Here is a 12,580-nt window from a genome sequence, read left to right as displayed (position 1 = left end):
AACACTGTGAAAACCAAATGCCCATGGACCCTGCTCCCAAAGGTGCTGCTGCTGCGAAAATATTGCTTCCAGCCTTCGGACCATCAGGCCATGGGAGGCCACGGGCATGGCAACCTAGTTGTTTCTCTCCTGAAATTACAGAGGGCAAGAGCAAGTCCCCTCATCTGTGCCTGTTCTGATTGACATAAGGTCAAATTCCCCACCCAAGACAAAAACTTTGCAACTATAAGACTGCTCATCAACTCATAGAAGAACAAGGAAGATGTGATGCCAAAGAGCTTAATCCAGAATGTTAAGGGAAAATGGGAAGTGCAGAAATATAAATTTGAATGTGCCATGGTCCCCTGAAAGCAGCAAACCTAAGCTGGGTCAGAAGATGGAAAGAAAAAAATGGAAAACAATTTCTGAGGAATTCTATTCATTACCTATCACTACCTCTCACATCTCACATCTTTACTTCAACTGCTTTCTGGATTTAATACTCCAAAATGCAAGACTTTTGACAAATCCTTTATCAAGGTACAACCAATGGTTAATAAGAATAATACTAAATTTTATACAGCATCTTTCTCTTAAAGAGCTTAAAGTGTCCCACATGCTATCATGATTGCTTTATTAACAAATAGTCTTGAGGAAAAGTGTGTTGCTGTAATCATCCTTATCCTTTATATCTGCTGGGAACACAGTGCTAAGAATAGAATAGCCAACATTTATTGGACACTTACTGCATGCCAGGCAGTGTTGTCAGCACTTGACATTTAATTCCCACAGAAACCCTACAGGGTAGAAACTGTTATTATTCCCATTACAGATGAGAACACTGAAGCATGTAAATATTATGTCACTGCCAAGGTCGCCAAGCAGGTAAGTGACTAAGCCAGATTCAGACAGGGCTGTCAGGCTTTATGGCACGTGCTTGCAAACACAGAACTGAAAGGCTCTGCAAACAAGTCCCTTCACTGGGTCTCCCTATAAGTGGCTCTGGTATCCAGGTCTTAGGTTTTATGTCTTCTAGCTCTAGACTTCCCTTATGTGAGTCTACATTCCATGAGTTTATTCATAAACTCAAAACCTTCACTTAAAATTCAAGAAGATGCACATATACCTACAGCTGTAAAGATAGATGTAAGTGACTTCAGTAATGCCGATAAGTTAATTTTATTTTACCCTTATCTAAGGTGATGTTTTTCAAACTTGACCATGACTAATGGTAAGCAACGTACTTCAACACCATGACACACATCTGAAAGAAATATTTCGTGAAACTTATCCATATTCTGTGTTATGCTCTTAATATTATATTCTATTCCATTTTAAAATGTTGGTTAAAACCTAGTAAATTAACTTTTATGACTAATGGGTTGGGATTGACAGTTTAAAAAACTCCTATCTAAAATTTATATTATCTCTGATTATCCCATCTGAGTAGAAAATGAGCAAATAATAAAGGAAACCAATCAAAGAACATTGCCATTGAACATATCACTCTGACAAATACTTTTCTGTATCTAACAGGCTTTCTTCAAACGTATATAATTTTTATTTCTGCCTTAAAAAAATCACCAGAATATCAGACGCATCGGGCCTTTCTCATAAAAACTTATCATTTACATAGAACTAGTATCAAGTTACATGCAATTTATGAGATTTCAGTACAATTTCTAGCATTTGAAAATCAAAGTAAAGGTAAAAGAAGAAAATGTGCATGTCTTATCAGATTGATATAATATAGAAACAATCAAGTTAATGGTGCTAAATAGCTCAAGTTCAATTTGAAGTGTAAGTCCTGACTTAAACACAGAGTGGTGAAAATACTAATGGGAAAGGAGGCCAGAGAGAGCCAAAGGGGTGGTCTGAAATAGAAAAGCCCACTCATGGTCTATTTATCCCTGGCTGGATTTGGGACCCAGCTCACTTGGCCTCCAGACACCATTTCATAGATGCAATAGCAAGTTCACTTCTGACTTCAAATGCCAATAAAAATCAGAGATAATCTGCAGTTGGCTGAACAGTTCCAATAATATTAACAAAGTGATCTTTTCAAGCAGGGGCCTTTTGTATTGCTCAATGCAATCAGGCTTAGGTTATGCGTCCAGGAAATCCCTTTTTGGCACACTCTCACATTCCCCACTGTGGCAGTTTGGAAACTTTTCTTCTCCTTCTGTCTCAGAGGAATAATGGTCCCTTCTCCTTTCCAAAACTGCCCCACAAACTGGGCTTGAGCCCATTCCTCTCTGCCTTCTCCAGGATCCTGCTCTAGAAAAGATCTCTCTTGCCTTAAAAAGAGGCAAGGCTTCTTTCTCCTGTTCACAAATAGTATTTATTCGCCTTTCTGAATTATAAGGGGAAAAATTCTTCCTTAAACATGCCTGCTACTCCTACCTCTTTTTTTTTTTTTTTTTTAGTTTCTGGCCGGGGCTGGATTTGAACTCGCCACCTCTGGCATATGGGGTCAGTGCCCTACTCCTTTGAGCCACAAGCGCCATCCTCCTACCTCTTTTTTGAAATCATCTACTCTCCCTTTAAACCTCTATAAACTGGCATCTGTCCCCTCCAACCTAAGATCATTTTCCTAAATTCAACAAAGTTCAATAAACTTATACCAGGCACTGGATTAGGCACTGGGGATACAAAAAAAATAAATGGATGTCCCAATGTCAAGCAGGTCATAGTTAGGGAGTTGGGTCCTCATGGAGCTCTTGATCTCTCTTCCCTGGGCCTCCTATATGTGACACCCACAACTGTCCCAAGAACCCCTCTTTCCTTCAGTCCTCTACAAACCACATGCTCCAGATGCTTCTTCCACCTCTCCAACCACTCACTTGGCTCCTTTCCCATTTTTACTCCCTTCAGGCTGGTCTTATCCAAGGTTATGGTTTTGAACTTCTCTATTACATTCCAGTGTTACTTATCCAGGGAACCACAGAGGGGCTTCAGAGGGGCCAACCATCCCCTAAAATTTTATGTGAGGTTTTGTACAGAAGTACATTTTTTAAGGGAAGAGAAACTATAATTTACATCACATCCTCAAAGAAGTCCATAATTTCCAACAGGTTAAGAACCACTATTCTAAATCTACATCTCCAGACTCTTCTGTGGGGGAGAACTGCAGTGGTCTGCTGTCAATTCTGTTAAAGTACAAGAAATGCCACACACAGCCAAAGCAGAACTTTTTGTTCCTACTCCTTTCCCTTTCTTTCACCTGTTTCACGAATGAAATCCTTTTCTGACTTCCCTACTCTGGCAATGGTGCCTACCCTTCTCAGCACTCAAGCCCTAAGCCTCCTGAGTACTTTTTTTCCACAGGGACTCTGAAATGAACTTCACTGATCAAACATGTACATGCTGGCCTGAAAATCATGGACTGATGTTCTGAAAGTAGTGTTTTAATCTGTATCTTTTATTGTTTTGGTGACTGACTGAAACTTTCTTTAAGGATGACTTTTAGTAATTAAAATATAAGAGAATGCCCTTCCCCAAACTTTGTAGGAGCAATTCAGTTCACATTTTCTCTCTGCTTTGTTACTTTAGTGACTTCCCAAAGGAAGAAGCAGCAATTCCCAGCACAGATACGAAACACATGGCCAAGTACCACAGACTTGAGAAGTCAAGGTCTCTGTGGATGACTCCAGTGACAGCAACAAGGAATTCTTGCTATTGGTGCTAGATTCACAATGTTCAGAAATATCCATCTGTTTGTTTCCATACAGTGATTTCCCCTTCAATTTCTACTAAAGCCCAGTTCAATAAAAAACTTTTTCATTGTAAAACTCTCATGCAGAAGTCACCATGCTGAGACTAGAGGGAGAAAGAAAGGCTGAGCCCCACTTTTAAGTTCATAATATATCAGGCTGGGTCAGGGTGTGGCAGGCAATTCCAACATTATTACACAAGGCAGTCTGAGATAAGTGCTCTCATACAGGGACCTGCAAAGTCTGACTAGTGAGAGGGAAGAACCCTCCCCTGGGGGACGCACAAGCATGGCAGAGAACTTAGGATTGATCAAGATGTGGAAGGCTGAGTATGTGGAGGATGGGCATCAAGGAGACAGCATGGTGGTGGGGAACTTCAGGTAAAAGGGACAGAAAATTCCCAACAGAGAAGGTCACAAGGCTGTCCTATGTGGCTGCCCTATACACCGTAGCCATGGAGAGCCACTGGGTTTTTATGGGGGGGGGGGTTTGTGGGGGTGGTGGGTGATACAGTGACATGATCCTACTTAAATTTAAAACAAAGCAAATAAACAACAGCTGGCAACACTGTGCAGGAGGAGTTGGAAGCGGAGGAAGCTGAAAGAAGGGACGCCTGTTTGGAAGCATGGCTCAAAGTAGGAAGCACAAGTAGAAATGGGAAGAAATAGCCGAGAGTTACTAGTAAGTAGAACCTACAGGATTTGGGATTGATGTGCTTAAGGAAGGCAAGGCAGGGGAAGAATAGAAAGTTGCCTTCAAGTTATCACACCTAAACAACTGAAGATCCTCAAACTTGCAGGAGATATAGGACAAAGTATGTTGTGTGAACTGCAAAGCAGTTAGGGCCATAAAAAAAGATGGAGACTTTATATCTTTTGTATTAACCTGTATGGAGGTGAAACACATTCTTCTTAGTAAAGTATCACAAGAATGGAAAATCAAATATACAATGTACTCAATACTAATATTCAGCCAATAGATGATCTAATACCTTCCCACACAAGAGAAAAACTCAATTCAATTCAAGTTGGGAGGAGGGAACGAGGTGGGTGGGATGGCTGTGCTCTCACTTAAAGGGCACAATGTAGAGGTATAAGGCACACCTTTTGGGTACAGGACACAACTACAAGAGGGGCTCTACCTAACAAATGCAAATATTGTGACCTGGTTGTTTGTACCCTCGCATTCACCTGAAATTAAAAAAAAAAAAAGGTTAGGACGACAGTGAGTTTGTGATTCTCAAAGATTTCCAGAGAAGGTGTCTGAGGGTTAGACTTGCTAGACTCATTCAAAGATAATATCAGGGGTAAATACTGTCATCTACATAGCAGTGACAAATTAAGTCATGTGACTAAATGAATCCACCAAGCCAAAGTGAGAGTAAAGTGAAAACAAGAAGAAAGTAGAGCGCCGGTAAGATGTTTACATTTAAGGAAAAGACGGAGGCGGTGCGGACTGGGGAGGGGAAGTCTCCACTGCCTTTCAAGACGGTGGTCAAAATGTTGAATGCTGGGGAGAGATCAAACAGAATGAAGATGGAAATGAGCTCTGCATTGGTCAGTAAAAGGTTATGAGCTCCAAACTCGAATGGGCTAGAGGAATGAAGGGGCTGGAAATGAGGATAGGCCTAGAATATTCCTTCCAGACATTTGGCAATGAAGTGAGAGATGGGACAGTAGTTTAAGGAGAAAGTTGGTCAAATACTTGTCTTTTCCTAGAAGATGTCAGAGAAAGGGGATAGCTAATAGAGCAAGACCTTGCAGGAGATGGACTAGGGCTTTACCTCTTTCAAACCTGCAACGTTGTACATTTCTAATACTTGAGGGCCAGACTTGCATAAACCAAGACAAAACACATTTCCTAACTGAACTTTCACAAATTAGATTCACATTCTCACTTTCATTATAATTTAAAAAATATTTTCCCATAAAACTCTTTTTATCCTAATAGACTTAAAAATTTAATATAGAAATAGTTGTAAAATCACATATTTAATCAGAAACTTAGAAAAAGCTGAAATTGGATACAGCGATACAAAAATCAGTGTGTTGTTTCCAAGTGCTATATTTTCATCTGTGATCAACACATGGCTCTTCTACTTAAGATCCTTTCATCACTTTCAGCATAGTCTGCAGTATATTATCCTATGCTTCAAATAAAGGAATTTATACAGTAGTTTTTAAAGAATTATATCCTCACTCTCCCCTTAATGGGCACTCACTTCCAAGTTTGCTTAGAGCCAACCAGAAGAGGAGAAGGGTAAGAAGACGCAAACAAATCATGATAAAAGAGAAGAAGACAAGATCAAGGAAGGGTATATAAAGAAAGATTGTCAAGGGATGAGACTCACAGAAAGGCTTATTTTAGCCATCTCGTAAAACTAAGGATATTCCAATAGTTTGGTGAAAAGAAAGGAAAAGTTTTAGGCATGTGTAAGACTGAATCACCTTGTGGACTAAGTCATAGATTGTAACTGATTAAATTCATAATAAATCGGTGCTGCCAAATACAGTAGAACATCTGTAGCTGACCACCCAAGGGACTGTAACAAACTGGTCAATATACAGAGGTGGTCAACATAAGGAACTAGGCCTACTAGGCTGATACATACACATGATGCATGTCTGGTCTATGAAAATTAGGTCAACTTGAGGTGGTCAGTGTAGGAAGGTGGTCAACTATGGAGTTTCTACTGTATTATTATTTGTATGGCATTTGAAAGCATTTAGTATATACAGTCACCTGGGGCAATCCATCCTGCACAAACTGGCAGGGGAGAGACCTATTCCCTCTGGAAATAATTAAATCACAGTCGATAAACAACCCTGTATGCATATTACACTGGGGAACACAACAGAGTTAAAGAAAGAGGATCCCAGCCCACAGGCAGTTTTCACGGAGAAGGCACTTGAGGACCTTCTGACACCGAGGAGAACTCTGGAATTTACCAAACTGTGGGCCAGCGGAAAGGCGTATCTCATGAGGATCTCAAACATATCTCTTCTGCTATGGCCTTCCTGTTTCAATGCAAACCTCAGGTTTCTCATGTCCTAGGGAGCAAAGGAGAAATTTGAAGTTCAGCCTTCAAATAAAGTCACTTTAGTTAGCAAAAAATCTTCTGTTCATTATGGGAGAAGAGTAACTTACTTAAAAGGGCAATGAATCTAGATTACTAAGAAAATTGCTTTGTTTTATATGATAATTAGAAATATCCATTTTAAGAACACCTGGAAATATTCCTGTCACAGCTATCAGTGTAAAGAGAAGATAAAGCAAGTAGTGCTAATGAGAACATTTATTTTATAAAAAGAAAAAAAAAATCAAGCCTTGCCCTTCACATCATCTATTGTATCTATCTACTTTGGCTGGTTTCTGAAGAATAACTATAAAACAGTATTTTATTCATGCAACTTTTCAAAAGAATACCTGCTATCAAATACAATCTCAACATTGTCAAACATATCATTAAAATACAGCAGCTTTCTCCCTAATCGACTGGCATTTTAAGCTTGCATGCAAGTAATGTAAATAATATATTTTTACTATACAATTTTGCTCTCACAGAGTTCTTTGTAAGCCACATTAAGGTGCCCCATGTTAGTACTAACTATACTTTTAGGAAGTAAAATTTAATGGTCAAAACCAGATTTTAAAGGTACTTTCTGATACATCTCTCTCCCATAAGCAAGAAAACTATCTTTTAAATCAAATCCAAAGCAAATAAGCTCTTTTAAATGTCAATTTGTATTACATATAAACATAACATTCTATCTTATTTCAAGATGAATTTTTTTAAGGTTGTCTCTTGAAAAAAAAAAGTCACGATGCTGTGACTGAGTGATGGCAACATATCAAAAACATTGTACTTTCCATTCTCATTTTAGAAGATGAGCACTGTGCTGGACCTTGGGAATACGACAGACCTAGTACCTGCTCTCTCGGGTATTATAATCTTTGTATTTTTCAAATTGCTTTTTCATTTCTTATCTCAAGAGTACTCTCAAAGCTTCCTATGTCCTTGGTCTGAAGGACCAGCAAAGGGTGTGCCAAATATAAGATATCCCAAATTGCAAATGGAACAACGAATGTGTAGGGAACTAGACACTAAGACTGCTAATGAATGACTCGAGATTGATCATTCTGTACACAGATGGCATCTACTAGGCCTTGCCAACTCCTGGATTCTGTTTTCATTTTTAAAAGCATGTAACTGAATAAAGTTCAACAACCAGTTCACATCTCATCCCAAGAGTATTGTGATTATAGCTGTTGATTCACAATGCAAAGCAATGAGCAAATGAAGGGGCAATCCTTTCAGTGGGATGATACACATTAAAAGGGTTTACAGGTCAAATCTATTAGGAGTAGAGTATAAGTGTCTTAACATAATAATTAAGTAAGTGAGGTGAAGGATACGTTAACCAGTTTGATGTAAGCATTTCAAATTGTATATAATATCAGCACATTGTACCCCATAAATGCATTAATGTATACAGTTATGATTTAATTAAAAAAAAAAGGGTTTACAATAGCCACAAGTACAACGCTAGACAACTGAGGACCCTCAGGCCTCAAGGACCTGTGAGAAAGCTTCTTCCTAATAGTCACTGGTCAGATGATAACTCTGTAGCATAATTTTCTTAACTTCTTGGCCAGAAATTCAAACATCTCTAAATAAATATTTATTCTGATCAAGTGGTAATCCAAATAATTATTTTTAATGTTCCAAAGCACAGTTGATTCAAATTACTTCTTTTTGCCATCTGGTTAAGATACAATTAAAGATAATTATTTCTTGCCAACAAGAAAACTGAAGCAGAAAAGGCAAATGACTCACAGGCGGCAGATCAGCAAATCTGTACCAGAAATATGAGCCTATACTAACTGGCATGTTCCACCTGGTCTCCTCAGAGTTTGACTGGTCAGGGAAGGGTATCTGGGAAAGATTCCTGTGGCATAAGAGTCTCCCACTCAGACCCTCAGCTCCTTTAACAACTGGGCCATATGGTGCTGCTCCAAGCCCTGCATGTCCCCATTGCAATGACTCTGAAGGGTTGGTTTAGCAAGGCATTATTCCCACAAGGCGTCTATAAAGACATGACTTACACCATTGCTGATTAAAAAAAAAAAAAAAACACTGTCTTTAAGCTGAGGAGGAGAGAGAGATAATTCCTGTGGCAGTCTGGTTCTGCTTTGCTTTTTTGTTTTATTGAAAGATGCCAAGTGGTTGGCAAGGGCTGGTATGGAGCCTACATGTTAACAATTCACTCAATCAGGGCTAGCTTCTCCTCTGTTCCTGGATAAGACCTCTGGAACTTATACCTACAGCTTGGGAGTTGCCACTGGCAAACAGAAATCCCCATGTACACAGCTGATATAGCCAAATTTGTAGGGATTGTAACTACTTTGGGGGAGAAAGAGATACAGTGGTATTATGATTATTAACCTCAGGTGAAAGGTGACCTATGTCAGATGGGACAGCAAGTCATCTTTCTCCTACCACAGCAGAGTCCCTTTATATCAATTTCAGGTCTGTTCCTGACAAAATGGAATATGACTATTATGATATCAATGTTTCTAGGAAGATAATTTGGTTAAAAGGCTGTAATCTCATTTAGCACAGGCCTCGTTTCTCTGTCCATAGAATGAAGGACTTGGATTGGTTAGAGGCCAGAAAACTTCAGTCCAGGTCAGTTTTTATATGGTCCTCAAACAAGGAATGTTTTTCCCATGTTGAAAAGGGTTGAAAAAACAAAATATGTGACAGGAATCCTATGTGGCCCACAAAGCCTAAAATATTTGCTATCTGGCCCTTCACAGAAAAGGTTTGCTAATACCTGCACTAGAGGGACCTTTCATGGTCACCCGAGACATTTGAAAGCAACTCAACCTTCTGGGACTTGGCCTTTCCAGTTTATCCTAGCAAAGGTACCTAACTCTTCTGGGCCTTAAGCTTCCCACCTACCAGATGTCCCTCTCAGAGGGCTGTGCCGAGGACTGAATACAAAGCACCTAGCATGTGTTTGGATGGACACAGATTTCAGTACACAATTACTATTACATCAAAATGTTAATACCTCTGACAATTACCTAAGCAAAGTTACAAAGGTAGCTAGAGGTCAGGACACAGCCTGCCCGCAGAGGGCAGTCTCTTCTCATCTTCCTTCCCTTCATAGTAGCATGAAGCAATCTAGCTGGTAACACATGACATGAAGGGGCACCTGGAGCAGACTGCAGCAAAAACTAAAGTGGGTTTAAGGAACTGTATCTATAAAGTTTTCTTCCCCCATCAGTCAAGCTAACAAACCGACCAGTTGCTTGAGTCCTCATACTTGGTGACCACAGCAGGCCACTCATGTGGGAGCTACTTCCCCAGACACTTGAGGAAGAATCACGTCCAGGCCTTAGATGAACAAGAGATTTCAACTGTTTTTCAAACCCACGTTAACTTTCTACTAGAATTCAACACTAACATGCCTTGTTCTTTGTGTAAGAAAGTATTGAATCTCTTACTTTACAAGTAATATCTAGACCATAGGAATTTTCTCCTCTACTTGTAGCGCCTCCCATTTTTTCAATTCTTGAGATCACACCCAGAGGAACATCAAGTATTAGAGCAGAATCCTGTAATGGACAAAAATACGAAAGTCAGTATTTCCGTCAGTATAATGAAAACATCACATATTACAAGAATCATATGCTTTCAAGGTGTTTTTACCTTGGCTCTTTTACCACCTTACGAACAAAAGTGTGATACACATCACACGTGAAAGAGCAAGCATTAGGACCGTCAATTGTGCAATCAAAATGCATCCCCAAACATTACCACGGTGCACTGCCTGTGGAATAAAGACTAAACGCCTTGGTAGATACTGGCAGGGCCCCCGGGATGTGACTTTCCACCTGTTTCTGTAGGCTTCTCTCCCACAGCATTCTGCACCTCAACTAAGTGAACCCCTTCATTGATCTTCACAAAACACTTTGCAACCAGGCCGTGTGCTTTGCTCAAGGCATTCCCTTCCCTTAGAATGAGCTATCGTTCCCAACTACCAGAGTTCTCCCGTGGCTTCACCCCTGGCTCAGCAAGCATCACCTCTAATGAAGTCTTGCTTCCCAATTCACTCGGGTAACATTAATCACTTCCTCCTCAGAGGCTCCATGGCTGTTGATTCAGACTGCTGTAACAACAAGACTGCTGTGACAATGCTTGCTTCACTCTGTCTTGTTACCACAAATTTACATGTCTGCCTCCCCCAGTAGATGACACCACGCATCTGGAAATTGTGCTTGTCTCAGGCCAGGGTGTGTTTCCCACAGCAGAGGGCCTGAGCGCACAGTGATACTTCTCCATCATTTGCTATCCAATGCTGGGTGCACGTGGTCCACAGACCACTGGCATGATGAAATCATGTTACAGAAGTAATATCACAATCACCACTACGAGATAACAGCGGCAGCTGCCATCTACAAAATACCTCCCTGTGCCACATACTTCAACACAGACCTTACATGCTTTGTTTCATTTTATCCTCACTATCACTGTAAGCTGTAGGTGAGGTGTCTCTCTTTCCTGATGTGGCAACCAAAGCTTTAAAAAGCTTTAGCAGCTCGTTCAGGAAATATGGAGCAGGGTTGAGATTCAAGCCAAGGCCTGAGAATACACATCAAAAGAATCATAAAAATGGTCCGATGCATCATCCAATAATCTCAGTCCTAAAAACTTGTGGCTATCAGTCAACAGGAGGGGGAAAATGCCATATGCATGAAGACGTCCAGTGGAGCCCCAAGTGGAGATCAGGGTGCAGAGAATTCTAGTTAGTTCCATCTTGTTCCATCAAGTTGACTATTCAAATTATGGCCAATGGAAAAAATAAATTTAAGTGGGGAAGAAAACAGCATACAAAATATCCTGTGATTACAATAACATAAAATATGTATTCATATGAACAAAGACATGAAAAGCTACACAATTTTAATCCAAAATTTTCTTTAACATGTTAGATAACTTTGACAAAGAAAACTTTTAAGAAAACAGATGTTTTCTGATTTTTTATTCTTTAAACATGCCCTTTTGAGGGATACAAACACAGACTTCCTTTATTTCAAATCTTTCTCTTTAAAATACAATCTGAAAACTAAGCATTTATTCATAAAATATAAATGTAGCTCTTACAGATACCTAGAAATTCAAAAACTGTAAGACTGGCCGGGCATGGTGGCTCACGCCTGTAATTCCAGCACTCTGGGAAGCTGAGGTGGGTGGATCTCTTAGTGCTCAGGAGTTAGAGACCAGCCTGAGTAAGAGCAAAAAATAGAAAAACTAGCCAAGTGTAGCAGGCACCTGTAGTCCCAGCTACTCAGGACATCGCATCAGTCTACCCAGGGCGACAGAGAGTGATTCAATTAAAAAAAAAAAATGATAAGACTGGCCATGTGTGCCATGGAATACCACTCCACAACATAAGCGAATGAATTAGGGATGTGTGCAACCTAGAAGAACCTAAGAAAGGGCATCATGTGGCGTGAATAAGGCTGATCTTACAAGGTTGTGCCCTGCACGATTCCTTATGGATGACAGTCTTAAAATAACACAACTGTAGAAATGGAGCACAGAAAAGCCGTTGTCCGGGATTGGGAAGGGACAACATGAGTGAGTTCTTTAGTAGTAAAGGGACAGTTCCATATCTTCATTGTTGATGGTGGTTACTTGGGATAAAATGCCACAAAAATTGTGTAAAAAAATACACACAAAGTGACTATATGAAAACAAGTGATGAACTTTAGGCATGGTCAGAGTCTAGTTAATATATTGTACCAATCAACTCCCTGGCTTTGGAAGCAATACAGCTTCATCAGGGGGAGTTGGTTGCTGGGTACATGAGACTTCG

General features: G+C 40.0%; 1 protein-coding gene across 2 annotated transcripts in view; it reads right to left on the bottom strand.

Moving 5' to 3' along the window:
- MTM1 (myotubularin 1) overlaps positions 1 to 12,580 on the bottom strand; it is a 110,685-nt gene that overhangs the window by 55,655 nt on the left and 42,450 nt on the right. For both annotated transcript variants that reach the window (XM_053580162.1, XM_053580163.1), the window contains exons 5-6: positions 10,206 to 10,316; positions 6,641 to 6,742 (exon numbers count right to left, since the gene is read on the bottom strand). In XM_053580162.1, the coding sequence (XP_053436137.1) occupies positions 6,641 to 6,742; positions 10,206 to 10,316 (213 nt within the window). The remainder of the gene's footprint in view (positions 1 to 6,640; positions 6,743 to 10,205; positions 10,317 to 12,580) is intronic.

The sequence above is a fragment of the Nycticebus coucang genome, chromosome X (assembly GCF_027406575.1).
Source record: "Nycticebus coucang isolate mNycCou1 chromosome X, mNycCou1.pri, whole genome shotgun sequence".
Classification (NCBI taxonomy): Eukaryota; Metazoa; Chordata; class Mammalia; order Primates; family Lorisidae; genus Nycticebus; species Nycticebus coucang.
This window is presented reverse-complemented; position numbering and strand designations above follow the sequence as displayed.